At 34.9% G+C, this 16,228-nt stretch overlaps 1 protein-coding gene across 4 annotated transcripts in view; it reads left to right on the plus strand.

Annotated features, from left to right (window-relative positions):
* Positions 1–16,228, plus strand: part of Irag2 (inositol 1,4,5-triphosphate receptor associated 2) — a 121,169-nt gene that overhangs the window by 89,153 nt on the left and 15,788 nt on the right. For all 4 annotated transcript variants that reach the window (XM_076854213.1, XM_076854214.1, XM_076854216.1 and 1 more), the window contains 9 exons: positions 2,152–2,198; positions 2,305–2,369; positions 2,520–2,627; positions 4,862–4,932; positions 7,721–7,778; positions 9,189–9,252; positions 9,337–9,364; positions 9,629–9,769; positions 14,049–14,183. In XM_076854213.1, coding sequence (XP_076710328.1) covers positions 2,152–2,198; positions 2,305–2,369; positions 2,520–2,627; positions 4,862–4,932; positions 7,721–7,778; positions 9,189–9,252; positions 9,337–9,364; positions 9,629–9,769; positions 14,049–14,183 — 717 coding nt within the window. The remainder of the gene's footprint in view (positions 1–2,151; positions 2,199–2,304; positions 2,370–2,519; positions 2,628–4,861; positions 4,933–7,720; positions 7,779–9,188; positions 9,253–9,336; positions 9,365–9,628; positions 9,770–14,048; positions 14,184–16,228) is intronic.

The raw sequence follows: 16,228 nt of genomic DNA on the forward strand, positions 1-16,228 counted from the left end.
CCAGCTTAGTGAAATGACAATGATAACTGAATTCTCTTTCCTACTTCTTAAGTTCAAATATGACTATCCATGAACCTGATAGGTACAAGATGAAATCTTTTCTGATAGCTTTTAGTTATAGTGCAATAATATTATTTCAATCTATACATAGTAACAATGTTTTGTATTTTGTGAAATGTTCAATGGACTTGATTTTTTATTAAGAAATGCAATTGATTTTTATGAAGTTCAATATCCAATGAAACTGAAAGATATTTAATTTTATCCAGTTTTTATAGCTTCATTTCAGATATATTGAAGTTTAGGTAAATAAGCATATAATAATTACTACTAAAATGTACTTTAAAAATATAAAGACAAGGCCATTTCCTACCTACAGGTAATAAGATACAATTTCTCTTCAAAATTTAATTCCAATATCACTCCACTTTGTGAATTCTGTTCTTTGCATATGACCTTCCTCTGTGAAGTACTCCTTATCAGTTATAAGGTATTTGTTTTATAAGATTCATCTCCTTGACTAACCTATGAGCCCCTTCAGGAAAAGGCCTATATTTCCATGTGTCTCCAGGCCTTGTCTCTGCTCCTGGTACACACTGGATCCTTTAAAAAAAAAATTTATTTAGTAATTATTTCTTACATATATCACAACATACTGGATCTTTGATGAAAGTTCATGAAATTAAATTAAACTGATGTCATAAGGGGCTTTGATAATATATGATCTGAACCAAAGAGGTGACAAATGTGCTAATAAGCCTGATTTAATTATTCCACAATGTATACCTGTATCAAAACATCACATTGTGCATCTTAAACATATTTATCAATAAAATTTTTTAAAGTTAAAAAAATAGTAATGGAACTAAATAAAACAAAAGATTGTATGTCATTAAGATGTAAATTCTTGTTTTAAGTTTGTAAATTTTTCTAAGCATTTAAGGTGAACACTTTAAAAGTTTATATTTAAATCACTTACAAGTCTAAGACAATAGTTGGAAATTGTTAGGTTAGTGTATGCTTGGAGTGGTTTATTTACAATGGAGAGAACACTGCATTTAGTTTGATCTGAGTTTGACGATTGGCTCTACCATTCTGATATTCTTGGGAAATTGCTTTAACCTGGTATTAATTTCCTTACATGCAAAAACTTGTTGCATATAGTTTTGGGGAGAATTAGATGATATAAAAAGGGGGCTTTTGTAAACTTTAATGTGCTCAACAGGTGTAGGCTGCTATTTATCATACTGGGAAACTACAAATTCAGCAAGCCCTTTCTAAGTCTTTACCTTTCTGTGGTTATGGTAAATATGTTCATGAATAGATTCTAAATACCGTGTATGATATGCAGCATATCTCTCTAGAAATCTGCTGTTGGCTGTGGTAGTTAATGAGTTCTGTGTTTGATTATGAAATGCATGTGTATCTTCATTTTTCCGTCATCTGTACAAGTTTCTGATAGGCCTAAATTATATCTGTTTTAATTTATTACAAGCTTTCTAAATACATAAAAATGAAAATAAACTTAAATAACCTCACTATTAAAAAGAAAGCTATGTTGCCACCATATCTCTTTTTGAAACAGAACAAATATACTAACAAACCCTAATGCCCTAAAATACCCTCCAATTTGGGAATTCTTGATAGAATTTAGAGGTTCAAATGAGACTTGCAAAACCTTGCCATGGCAGGATAGGACCACAGTTCTGTGAAGCTCTTTTAAAATGCCAGCTGACTGGTGTTGTCTTAGATAACTCGGTGGTGGAGTGCTCGCCAACATGTGTGGGGCACTGGTTTCAATCCTCAGATCTTTGAGATATGATTAAACTTAAAATGTATGGTTTATCTAGCTGGAAACATTAGAACTATTCCTATCACCTGGCCAAAAGTTTTAGATTGAGTAATAGTCCCATAAATAGAAATGTTTTATATGCTCATGTAGAATGTTCTGTTTAAAGAAAATTTAAGTTCATTAAATAAACTCTATCTGCTTTTGAATTTAAAGTTTGTTTGCCCCCAGATTTGTCTAGATTTTCCTAAATATCAGATGCATAAATATACTTTAAATCAGGGGGGGAAATTTAGTATTGTACTTTTTGAAATGGCAGCTGTTGAATCATTGAACTGTGTCTCTGTGTTTTCGCCCTCCAGGAGAATGGTATTGAACACTTGGGTTCTGAGGACCTGCCACAGTCCAGGTTTGCTTTTGGTGTTGGGTGTGTGAATTTATGTGCATATTCTGCTCATTTTAAAGAGAATTCTTTGAATATGATGAACTGAAATATTTTTCTACCCTTTTATTAGGGAATATCTCACACTACCATCGCCTGGACACACTTCCTCCTCAGAGAGTACTGTAACTTCAAGTGGTGAGTGGACTTGGAAGAGACACTGAAACAAACAAAAAAAGGATTATAATTTTATGTTCTGAAACCTGCTGAGATGTGAGCAAATGAGAAGAGCATAGGCAAATTCTCCTTTGCATAGGAGTCACACTGTTAGTTTCTTCCTATTGGTAGATTCTGGATCAGACGTTTTGAATATGGCTTCTGGTGGCCTTGACTGTAAATCACTCTGTGAAAAAGAGGAGGCAACAAGACCAGTGTCTTCCATGACAGAGATCCAAGGTAAGCTGGGTTCAAGTGTAGCTTCATTCTAAGACTGGGGTTGTGGCTTGGTGGTGGAGTGCTCGCCAACATGTGTGGGGCACTGGTTTCAATCCTCAGCACCACAAAATAAAAAATAAAACAAAGGTGCTGTGTTCATCTACAAGTAAAAAATACATTCAAAAAAAAAAAAAAAAGAGTAGCTTCATTCTAATACACAAGGCAAATCTGTAAGCTAGTGAAGTCACTGTCCTTAATAGCTCAGCAATATTATATTAATTCTTACAAAATAATTCTTATAAAGGAATTTTGAAGACATTTTTTCACTCAATTTTGTAGATAGAACAAAACCAATAAATTGTGTTGGGGCTTTAATATTGCCTTCTGACAGACTGACTGGACATTGCTGGGTTTCAAGAATGACACAGATGTGACATCACTTAGGAAATTTTTAGAATTTGAATTAGTCTATCAGCTCAGAAGGATGGACCAATTAGCAGTGGTAAACTCAGGAGGCAAAAGAGCTAGATGATTTTAGATCCTTCCTGCTTCTCTACTCTGAAAACAAAGTAGTTCTTAATCATTTTCAGAGAGACATCACTACAGTTGACCCCCAAGGGAGATGTAGGCTCCCATTCCTACTATGAAAAGGAAAAAGTCAAGGAAAATCCATTCTGTTGTTTGAACTCAACATTTAAACTTGAGGTGCAAGTGCTAAGTTAGAGTAGTCATAAAATTTTAGAAATGGAATCTGTTCCGTGGGCTAAGAATACAACTTATACTTAGTAAAGAAATGTTTTAATCAAAACTGAATCAAGATACCATTCTTTACCTGCCAAATAGACAAAGATGCAAAAAAATGATTATATTCTGTTGGTAAGGTTGTAAAGGAAAAAGGAATTTTTATATAGTGCTGTAGGAAATGTAAACTTTTGTAACAAAAATGGCTACAGTATCTATCACAATGCAACACTGATGCAACAATTCAGTTTCTGGGAATTTAGCCTATAAATACATGCTCACACATACAAAATGACATATGTAAGCTTCTTTGATGCAACATTGTTCCTAATAAAATATTGGCAACAAGTTAACTATTAACAGAAGTCTATATTATGGCATATTTATGTAATGGAATTTTATCTATTTAATGGAATTTTATGAATACATAAAACATGTATGATGAGAATTTTTCATGTAATACTATGAAAGGACTACTGTTCCTTGGGAAAAGTATAGAAAATATGTATTATATGTAAAATTTGAAAAAAAAAAACAGTTTTTATGTCTGCAGAAAGTATTTCTGGAAGGCTAGACAAAAATTAATATCATGTTCTAAAGGCAAGAACATCAGGTTTCTGGCAGGTATTGATGAAATTTTTTACTGTAAAACATTGGTTTTTATTTATGGGTCATAAGAACTTACTATCTGTCTTAAAATTTAAGGAAAACTAAAACAAAACATCTCTGGGGAGAAATGTACATCTCTAAGGAATCTGGTGATCATTTTGTTTTCATTTGCATATAAAATTTTAAAATACAACACCTGCTTTAAATATATTTTTCTTAAAAAGAAAGAAAGGAAACTGTGTCTCGCTGCTCACTTTTGTGTCTGCACTGAACTAAATGCAGGACAAAGGATCCTGTGAAGAGGAGAATAATCACCTACAGTAATGACAGTATAGACTTCCACAAAAAATGTGGAAGTTACAAAAAGGCATGATACAAATTTAAAGTGTATCTTTTCTTTTGATGTCATATTCAGAAAGGTTCATGTTAGTAGGATATCACATGGTTATAAGCTTTGCATATGTAAATTTTAAAAAACTGTTTGCCACACTATTAAAAAGCATAGTTATGGGCTGGGGCTGAGGCTCGGGCTCAGTGGTAGAACACTTGCCTAACGTGTGAAGCACTGGGTTCTATTCTCGGCACCACATGTAAATAAATGAAAAAGATAAAGGTCCATCAACAACCAAAAAAAAGGATTAAAGAAAAACCAGCCTACTTTGAAAGGGCGTTCATGGAGATGTTCCTTTGATTGGGCAGTTTTATGTGGTTCAACTTCCCCATGGGCCTCCTCCATCCCTGACTCTGAGTCATGCGCCTTCGTGCATTTTGCAGTACCTACATTTGTCTCACATGCTAAGGCTGTTGTCTTCCCTGGTCTGTCCACATTGCTACCCTCACGATTTCTTCCTCTTTTACTTGTTACTGCACCCCCAACTGTTGACTGTATTTCCTTTTTCTCATAGGCACCAGTCCAGATCCTGAGAACATTGTATGCCAAGACACTATGAGTAAGGATAAAACCATATCAAATCTGGTAAGGAAGTACGCACATGTGAACAATAAAATTGATATGTTACTGTGGTAGAGCTGCCTCTTTAATTTGAAAAGGACTCTTAGAAGTATTCCTCATTTATTCTTTGAAAATTATGAGGTTAATCGAATTAGCTATCTTGAATATAGTCTCCTAGCAAAGCTCTCTAAGACATAAAGATAGCTATAAATGTTTATAGAAAAAAATGTTAATTCCTTTTGTGAAGGTTGTCTTATTTCTACTTATATGAATTAATAACTGAAGGGTAACTTGAAGGCTATGGATCCAATTTCATGATTCTCCAGGGGTCTTACTTATGTATTAGTCCCACTGTTGTATGTGTGGAGTTCGTGTGTGTGTGTGTGTGTGTGTGTGTGTGTGTGTGTTGCAGTCTTCCTCTCACTGTATAAGCATTGTTGCATTTAGGTCCATTCGTTTGCAAGAAACAGATTCATGCAAACTAATAAAGTGAAGAGGAGGCTCTGATATGGGAGCATATGGGTGATAAATAAGGTAGAATAAAATGTTATGGCCTCCCAGTCTACAGGAAGTGGAATGTGAGGTATGTGATCCGAAACTATCCTTTGAGTGGTGTGAAGTATACATAGGGTGTAGTGCTGGCTAGCTCATATGCTGAAAATCATTCCCCCCTGTAACTTCTTTAGTTATCCATAGTAGAGTGTTCTAAGGAAAAAAAAATCCTTCCCATCTCAAAAAAAAATTATACTTTAAGTAATCTATTAGGAAAATGTAGTAATTGTGGTAGTAGGACTGATTATAATGCAGTTGTAATAAACCAGATAAGAGATGGAGGTAGTTTAAACTTGGTGAAGATGGAGAAAACGAGATGAATTTGAGATTTATTTAGAGATGGAAATTCTCAGCAGTAGTGACTTCCATCAGGGATGTCGGAAAAGAGGTACCCAGGTTTTATGGATTAACCTACAAGAATGAATAGAATAACGTGAGAGGAGGGGGAAAGGAAGAACTGAACTTGTGAGGTTAAATAAGATCATTTTGAAGTAAGTTTTGGATTGATATGAGACATCTGTAGTCTCTAAGGAGATTTTATACATAACTATGCACCTATGTTCATAATCTCACTCATGTGACTCTTTTAGAAACAGAAACATGTTCATGAGTTATCAGCAAAGAACTCTGCAAATATGTGGATGAGATTTTCCAATGACTCGGGCAGACAGGAAGGGAGCACTCAGGGTAATGATAGTATTTAGCAGAGAAGACAACAGCCAAGAGACTGGGAAGGGAGACCCTCAGGAGAGGGAAAAACATCTTCAAGAAGATGTTTTTTTGTTTGTTTGTTTTATATGCTAAATGAGTTCAAGTAAGATTAAGAGTAAGGGTGGTCATTGGATTTGGCACTAAGGAGGTCATTGATGAGAGCAGTTTCCCTAGAGTGTTGGGCATAAGCTAGAGAAGTGCTGTATGTATATACGTGGCCGTATAACCAATGTGATTCTGCAACCTGTACACTTGGAAAAATGAGAAATTATACACCATTTGATTCAAATGTATGATATATCAAGATCATTGTATTGTCATGAACAACTAATAATAATAATAAAAAGAAGAAGTGCATTTGATTGTGAGTGGAAGATAGACTGGATTCAGCCATGATCAGGCCCTCCTGGAGCAAGGCTGAGGAGGGCTACAGGAGGGCTGTGACTGGGAGAGGTCATGGGATTGAAAAAGACTCAAAAAACTCAAAAGTGTTCACCCGTTGATGACAGCGAGCCAGCACTTTACCTATATTATTACATTTGTTGTAGTCTATTGAAACCTTCATTTCAGTTGTCTAAAAATTATATGGCATGGTATCAATGGCTCTACCAAGGAAAATTGTCTTCTTAGACTTATTTTTTTGATGGGGAACTTTGGTTTTCTAAATTTCTCCATTCTTTTGAAAATGTCTAATAATACCATAAAAATAATTGCATACTTATATTCTCCCATGAGATTTTCCCAGACAGTACAGTACAATCCTGTTGTTATGGTAACCCTTGTATACAAGTGCATTTATTATGTATAGAACAGTTGGTCAGTGACCTAAAAATATATTATGTGAAATTAAAACCTCACACAACACAATCTTTTTTTTTTTTTTTTTTTGTACTGGGGATTGAACTCAGGGGCACTCAACCACTGAGCCACATCCCCAGCCCTGTTTTGTGTTTCATGTAGAGACAGGGTCTCACTGAGTTGCTTAGCACCTCGCTTTGGCTGAGGGTGGCTTTGGACTTGTGATCCTCCTGTTTCAGCCTCCCAAGCTGCTGGGATTACAGTTGTGCACCACCACACCTGGCACAATCTTAACAGCTATCTTTGCCACAATTTCTCTCAAAAACCAACATAGGAAACCACATTATATGGCTCTAGATCACCTCTACTTTACCTCTCATCCATCCATCCATCCCAGTTCTACCTCTCCTCTTGCTGCTGTCACACTTCTGGCCTGCAGATGTCCCAGCGGCTCTGCCTCCTTCCCATTCAGAACACTGACTTACCTAAGCCTCATTTACTTGGCAATTAATCCAAGTTTGCTTTGTGATAACTTGTGTCATGTTCACAGCTTTTCATGTTTGTGTTCTATTTGCCTCAACTAGATTGAGAACGCCCTTAGAAGTAGACTTGTTTTTGTTTTTCCTTAACCCTTATTGCAATTCCCTGAGCACTGTAGAGTTGGGTTAGTAGAGGACAGGAAGTGAAGAAATGCTTGGTTATGGAGAACTTCCACTCTATGTACAACAATAAAATTTCCTTATGATTTTAGGAAGCCAAAGAGGAACCCAAAACAATAGAAGAGCATAGAAAAGAATGTGCTTCAGGAGGTAAGAAATGTGTTCTTTCAACCCCATATGTACTTTTGTCCCTATGGCTGTTTTTGTAGCTGTAGTCTGAGTAAAGATATGCCACCTACAAATTCTGCATCCCTGGATAAGGTCAGCCCATAGAATCCAGTCCTGATTCCATTTGTATCATTGTCAAAAAGCCACGTTGACATTTCATTGACTGTTCAATGCCGGAGGACTTGTAATAATTAGTGCTCTATTGTTAACTAAGAAGCAAGCCCATGCATGTTGGTAGTAATTCTCTTAATTTTTTTCAGCATCACATCTAAAAGTAAATAAACCAATGTTTTAAAAATGAGACCTAATATGCTTCCTTCCCTTCACTAGGGTGGAACAGTGGCTAGAGTTCAGGCTGTCAGGTCACTTAGACTCTAGTTTGGGTCCAGCTCTGACCATTATGTGGTATTAGATATTCAATTTTGAGTCTCAGTTTCTCATCTGCAAAATGGTAATTATGTATTTAAAAAGTAAGTACAGTTTATAGAAAATTGACAATATACTAAGTCCTAGGCTAAATTCTTTATGTGCATAGTTTTAGTCAATCCTGCAAATATGAGGTAAGGTACCCCATGGTTCATTTTCCTAGCCTGTGAAAAGCAGAAAACAGTATCTGCCACAGAAGACTTGCTGTGAGGATTGATTGAATAATTTAATATGTATGAAGCACATAGAACAGGGCCTGGCACAGCAGTTCTCATAAAAGTTACCTATTATATCAAAATAATATTCTTATCTTGTAGATGGTTTAATAAGGTTGTTTTATTCATGATCACATATCTGTAAGAGTCAAAGCTTAGCTTTAAATCAAGTGTTATCAGTTTCAAATCTAATGCTCTTTATTAAATATATTGTCCTTTGCAAAGTTGTCATAAAGAAAATCCTAATAAATGTACAGAGCTTTGTTCTGGGACTGGCATATTGTAAATCTGAGTTTGATGCTATGTTTATTGTTACTGTTACTACCAGGATTATTATTATTTATTGTTACTGCTATTACTATTAGTATAACTATTATTCCTGCCGGTGCTGATGTTAAAGTTTTAATCCAAGAAAGAACCAGAATACCAGAGGAAGGTATGCATGTAGCATGGGATCTAGTAAAACAAATATTCAAATGCAAAGAGGACAGATGGGCCCATCTCTTGACTCTGTTACATCTTCTGGTTTCAAAGACTGCTTGAGATGTGAATCGGTGATCTTAATGCTCTGATCCCAATGGCTTCGCAAACATTATCTTATTATTTAAGCACACACATTAGCTGGCTATCATCTCAGATGTATTTAAATGAAATGCCTTCATTTAGTAAATATGGGACATAACAGTATTTAATGAAAATGCACTTTTAGGTGTTGAGCCATCTTAACCAAATATTTATTCTCTTTTGATAGAATCTGGGATTTCCCCTGTTTTAGTAACTGCCGCGAAATCCGTTAACTTCAGACAAAGTGAAAAGTAAGCTCTTCTTTATGTTTTAATTTCACTTTTTATTTTTCTGTTGGATTATATTCTGAGCAAGTCCTTTGTCTTATCCTACAGCACGTCTGCTAATGAAAAAGAAGTGGAGGTGAGTTTAAACTTATTTTTTTTCCCTTTAAAAAAAATTTCAGACTCACTTGCTACATTGGCTTTATGCTTAGCATAACACACTCACTCAGGTATGTCTGGTGTCTATTTGGCCTAAAAGTGACAAAGCGCAGGTCCAGCCCATGCATGACAGTGTTCTATTGCTGGAATGAGAAAAAAATGTCTCAGGATAATACTGTGTAAAATTGAAATGTTCGACCACATTAAACTTTCTGTCTTCACCCTCATGTTATTCTGACAACAGGCAGAATTTCTCAGATTATCTTTGGGATTTAAATGTGACTGGTTTACATTAGAGAAAAGAGTGAAACTTGAAGAGCGATCTCGGGACTTGGCAGAAGACAATTTGAAGAAAGAAATCACTAACTGTTTAAAGCTCTTGGAGGTATGAACCAAATTATTTGGAAGCTATACATTTGGTTGTATTTTAATGATGTTTTCATAATTACATTTGAGTTTATTTGGATGACTAAAACCAATACTATATGCTAAACTCTGCCAAACAAAACGTGGATAAATAGAATTCAAGATCAGACCAAAATAAAAGGTTCACTAATGGGAGAATATCAGTAACAATACTAAAAAAAAAATAACTTTTAAATTAGATTGTACAAGTCATCTGCCTTCTCTGGATTTTCAAATAGACTTCAGACAGAAAACAAAATGAGAGATAATATCATTTTAAGCTTCATAATGTAAAAATCTATTTCCATTTATGATTAACTGAAGAAAAAGTGTCACTTGAGTCTTTTCAAGTTGCTGTAAAGTACTGAGAGAAGAACGAGGGTATGAGGAAGGATACAACTGTTATCCTTCCATCTCATGAAGTTTCCACTAATTTAAGGAGTTCAGAAATTAAGGAGTTTCATTTTGGGTGAAGAAACTAAAAATTGGGAAATCATAATAAAATTTTTTTTGTGATTAAAAAGTATAAAACATGAAATTTACTATCTTAATTTTAACAGTATATATGTTCAGTAGTGTTGATTATATTTAAATTGTTGCAAAATGGATTTCCAGAAGTTTCAAAACTGAAACCCTACACCCATTGACTCCCATTTTTCTTCTTAATCCATCTCCTTGAAACCACATTTCTACTGTTTCTATGAATTTGACTGTTAGATACCTCATGTAAGTGGACTCATATGATATATGTATTTGTTAAACTGGTTTATTTCACTTAACATGATGTCTTGAAGGTTTATCTGTGTTATAACATATGACAGTGTTTCCTTCCTTTAGAAGGCTGAATAATATTCCATGTTATGTGTATACCACATTTTGTTTATCCATCCATTTGTGGACATTTGGGTTGCTTCTACCTCTTGCCTATTGCAAATAGTGCTGTTAGAAACATGGATGTTCAAATATCTCTTCAATTCTTTTGAGTATACATCCAGAAGTGGAATTTGCTGGATCATATAGTAATTCTATTTTAAGCTTTTGAAAACCCTCCCCCACATACTGTTTGCATAGTGGCTGCTGCTTTTTATATTGTCACCAACTGTATTTTGTCCAAGTCTTCACCAACACTTGTCATTTTCTGATTTTATAATAGGCATCCTCATGGGTGCAAGGTGGTATATTGTGGGTTTGATTTGCATTTCACTGATGACTAATTATATTGGGAATCTTTTCATATAGCTTGTTGGACATTTGAAAATCCTCTGTCCATTTTTAAATTAAGTTATTTAAAGTTATATGAATTCCTTTACAGTTATATCCCTTTAAGTTGCATTCTTAAAATGCCTTTTTACTCTATTGATCTGGTCCTTTGATGCACAAAAGCTTTTAACATAGTTCCATTTCTCTCTCTCTCTCTCTCTCTTTTTTTATACCTTTATTGTCTGTTCTTTTGGTATCCTATCCAAGAAATTGTAGCTAAATTCAATGCTATGAAGCTTTTCCTCTGTGTTTTCTTCCAGGAGTTTTCTAACTTGGATTCTTACTTTTAAGTCTTTTATCAATTTTGAGCTAATTTTTGTATATGGTACAGAGAATGGGTCCAATTTCATAATTTTGCATATGAACAGCCACTTTTCTCAACACTGTTTGTTGAACAGATTTTTCCCCTTGTGCATTCTTGGTACCTTCTCAAAGACCAATTGACCATATACACAAGAGTTTATTTTTCAGGCTCTACTGTTTCATTAGTCTTGTATCTGCTCTTTTGGTGATATACTGTCAAGGGTCTCATGAATGTTAGGCACAAGCTCCACCACTGAGATATAAGACACAAGATACTATCAGGCCCACATGTTCCTATTTCTGAGGGGGGAAATGGGATTTTTACTAGAGAATGCCTTGAACCTGTAGATTGCTCTGGGTAGTATGGATACTTCAAATTAGATCTACTTATCTATGAACACAGGATATCTTTTCATTTGTTTGTGTCTTTTTTTTTTTTAGCAATGTTCTATGGTTTTCAATATACAAGACAAGACTTCTCTCTCCTTGGTTAGGTTTATTAACAAGTATTATTCCTTTATTATGCTATTGTAAATAGAATTCTTTCTTTTTTTAGTTATAGATGGACACCATACCTTTATTTTGTCTGGTGCTGAGGATTGAATCCTATAATTTTGCTAAATTTGTTTATTCTAACAGTTTTTTTTGTGTGTGGAATCATTAGTGTTTTCTACACAAAATTCATGCCATCTTTGAACAGATATTTTTGCTTTTTCCTTCCTGATTTGGATTCTCTCTCTCTCTCTCTTTCTTTCCTTCCTTCCTTCCTTCTTTTCTTTTATTTTATTTTCTCTCTTTCTTTTCCCTCTAGTTGTTCTGGTCATAGCACTAATGTTCCAATATGTTGAATAGAAGTGGTAAGGGTGGGAATCCTTGCCTTATTCCTGATCTGAGAGGAATAGTTTTGTCTTTCTCCACTGAGTATGATGTTCATTGTGGGTTTTTCATGTATGACTTATATTATGTTGAGGTAATTTCCTATTCCTAGTTTTTTTATGTGTTTTATTTAAATCATGAAAGTGTTGAATCTTATCAGATGCTTTTTCTACATCAGTTGAACAAAGCATGATTTTTTGTATTCCTTTCTGTTAATGCGATATGCTATGATTGATGTTCATATATCATTCATGTTTGCATTCCAAAACTAAATCCCCCTGGAGCATGCTGTATAATATTTTCTATTTGCTCTTGAATTCAGATTGCTGGAATTTTTAAAGGATTTTTTTGCATCAATATTTGTCAGGTTTATTTATCTGTAGTTTCCTTTCTTGTCCAGCTTTGGTATCAAGGTAATGGGGTCCTCAAAGAGTAAATGTGGTAGTATTCCCCATTGTTGGAATTTTAAAAGTGTTTTTAAGTAATTGGCATTATTTCTTCTTTTAATGTTTGTTAGAATTCTCCAGTAAAGCTATTTGGTCCTGGACCTTTATTTGTTGGGATGTTTTTGATTACTGATTCAATCTCCTAACTAATTATTGGTTTGTTCAGATTCTTTATTTCTTCGTGATTCAATATAGGTTAACCATATCTGCTCTGTTTACAACTAATATCTGTTCTTCCCTTCCCAACTGGAGGTAGTTAATCATTTATTTTTATAATTCTTTTTTGTGGTACTAGGGATTGAACTCAGAGCCTCACAAGTGATAGGCAAGTGCTCTATCCCTAAGCCACATTCCCAGCCCCTGGAGGTTGTCATTTTAACAACTATAGGGAATTACACATCTGATAGAGTCATTCTAGATGTTGAACAACTCTCTGGTTACAACTTAGACCTAACCATCTGTTTCAGAAGTGGCTGCAATTCATTGAGCACCTACTGTGTGAAAAGCATTTGGCATCCATTACCTTTCATATTGCTGTATTTTTGGAAAGGAGATGTCTGATTTCATCGGACTGATAGGGAAATAGGAAATAAAAACAATTGACATCTTAACATTTTCAGAATTCTGTAATTTATAATTAATGGTGCCTCAGTTTTATTGCAACACTTTTACTTAATGATATACAAAATAATGGCACCTGTTATAATTCATAGTGTTTTTGATTTGGTCATGTTTTAGAAATTTGATGATAATTGTAGGCTAATGAGTGGTGGATTCTTTGCTTCTAAATATGCCCTTCTCTGAATTTTGTTTATACCCTAGTGAAAAGGATGGTCCTTCATCAGGAAGGACATCATCTTAGATAAAGTTCACAGATTTTTCAGGGAAATATCATGAGGCATAAAGACATACCCACCTAGCTAGCCCAATACCATGTGATCATCAACAGAAGAGCAGGCATTGTAGTCAGAGCCAGTTCTAATTCCACTGTTACACTGCTTTTCTCAAAATTCTATCCTTTGCTGTTCATATGATACATTCAGCTCATTTCTAAGCAAAATATCTTTACTATTGCCAATTAATGATATCCCATCCTATTAATCATAGAAGAAAATATGAACGTTCAGGAAGGAGTGGCACATTTGGGAATTATAAAAAGAATAGCTTAAGAAGAATCTAAAAGATTTTGTGAGCATTTGCATATGCCTACCTGTTAGCCAACAAAGATATTAATATTTTGATATCATTCATTATTGGTCATTGCTATTTCTTTGCAACTTTCCACCAAGATAATTGAGATTAGACTTAGTGTAAGAATCTCTTGTTTAATGCTTATGTTCTGTATCTTTTAATTAAACGTTACTGTCTATGCAGTCTTTAACACCTCTGTGTGAAGATGACAACCAGGCCCAGGAAGTCATTAAGAAGCTGGAGAAGAGTATAACATTCCTCAGTCAATGTGCAACTCGAGTAGCCAGTAGGGCCGAGATGTTGGGAGCCATTAATCAGGTAACTTTTCTCTATCCCTTTAGTTACAGCAAAAAATTAAAGGACTTATTTTCTCTGAGGCTATGGATTATACTTTCTTGGGAAAAGTTTTTAAAATACTTTGTTATGTAAAATAAGCATTTTTAATATATAAGAAATAGGAATACACAAATAAAAATGAAAAATACTTATGCTAATATTAGGGGTAGTGACCATCATTATAAAAATTTTGTGATATATTCTTCTAGACACTCCCTTCATACTAGCTTATAATCTACCTCCATACAGTGTTATAATCTGTTTCCTTTTCATTCAACATATAGCACAGATAACTTTCCATGTGATATATATATATACACACACATACATACACACACACACACACACACCTCTCCCTATTTTATGGTATTCTGCTGGTTAAATAGTTATGACTCATTTAACCAATTCCTTATATTTAGTCATTTCTGGATGTTCTCAATATTTTGTTGTTATAAACAATGCTATAATAAATGTCCTTATACATGCATTTTTGTATACTTGCACATAGAGAAGTAGAATTTCAAAAATTTTTTGTGGGAAAACCTGAGAAGACTTTAAAATATATACTAAACAGACTTGTTAAATATATTTTCTTAAGGCACCATTTAATTTTGGTGGTAGTTTTAGTTTGATCATTTGCTTTCCATTTATATGTGTTAATTACTTTTAACCCCTCACTGAGGATAATATTTTGTCTTATTTTTATTGAGGTTATGCATGCACATAGTTTTAAAAAAATGAAGTAACTCTCTAAATCTTATCCAATTTTCCATACCTTAGTGCAACAACTTTAAACTCCTTGGGTCTATTTTATATTTCTAAATAACATGTTTATGCTGCCATTTCAGGATTTCTTTTTGTTTGTTTGTTTTTGTTTTTGGTTAGGATATTTTTGTTTTTGGTATTGGGGATTGAACCCAGTCCACCACTGAGCTACAACCCTGCCCTTTGTATTTCTTATTTTGAGCCAAGGCCTTGCTAAGTTGCAGAGGCTGGCTTGTAATTTGTAATCCTCCTGCCTCAGCTTCCCAACTCACTGGGATTATAGGCATGCACCACCACATCTGGCTAGTGATCTAGTTTCAGTTTTAGGTATTATCTGTTGTTTTCCCACTGTGAAGATGAATATGTAGTTCCTTTGTGAATCTCTGCCTCCTCACATACATCTTTTGCTGTGCCTCAGTCTATCATCAACCCCTCTTCTTTTGTGACTAACTTAAAACTCCATGGTCAAACATAGTTTTCACTATCTTACGTGAACCTTCAACACTTTTCCTTTTCTTGTTTTATTTTTGTTGTTTACAAACCCAACCTGTTTAAGTCCACTTCTTCATCTGCTCAGGGTGACATGGCTGGAAAATAGCACAAGCCCTGTGCTGACCAAGCCCTTGAACTTCATCATCACAAGCATCAATTGGGTCCTAGGGCTTCTCATCCTCACCCTCCCTCTCTCTTAAGTACTATCAATTTTCCACTATCTCCTCTAACCACCATCGTGTCCTCCCCCATCGTCTCTGTCAAATGATAATTTTGCATCCTACCTCAATGAGAAAACAGACAATAGAAAGAATTGTCACATACCCCAAACCATTAGTGTCTGAACCTATATATGTGGCTTTCTTTCCTGTTACAAAGACACCAAGTTTTCTCCCATCTTATATACAGGATCCCATCTCCTCTAATTAGAGGTACATAGGTCTCAGGTACCTAGGTCTCAGTTCTCACAATTTGTTTCTTGTAGGAATCAGACTGGTGAAGAAGAAGCAAATGACTGGCCCAGAGGATATAAGACTCCAAATTTTGAGCTCCCCCCCTCCAGTTTTTTACATTCTAAGCTATCTGGTGCCATAACATTCCTAGTCTACAAGATAATGGTCCTGCATGGGGTTTCTAAAGGGAAGACTGTTTACAGAAGCAGAGTGTGTTAAGGGGAAAAACTGGCCCCTCTCACAAGGCCTTTGATACATCTCTAGTCTGGGCCAGAAGCCTCCACAGGGGTGTTTACACTTCAAAGGGGAGTAATTAGA

Source organism: Callospermophilus lateralis, chromosome 4, assembly GCF_048772815.1.
Source record: "Callospermophilus lateralis isolate mCalLat2 chromosome 4, mCalLat2.hap1, whole genome shotgun sequence".
Lineage (NCBI taxonomy): Eukaryota > Metazoa > Chordata > Mammalia > Rodentia > Sciuridae > Callospermophilus > Callospermophilus lateralis.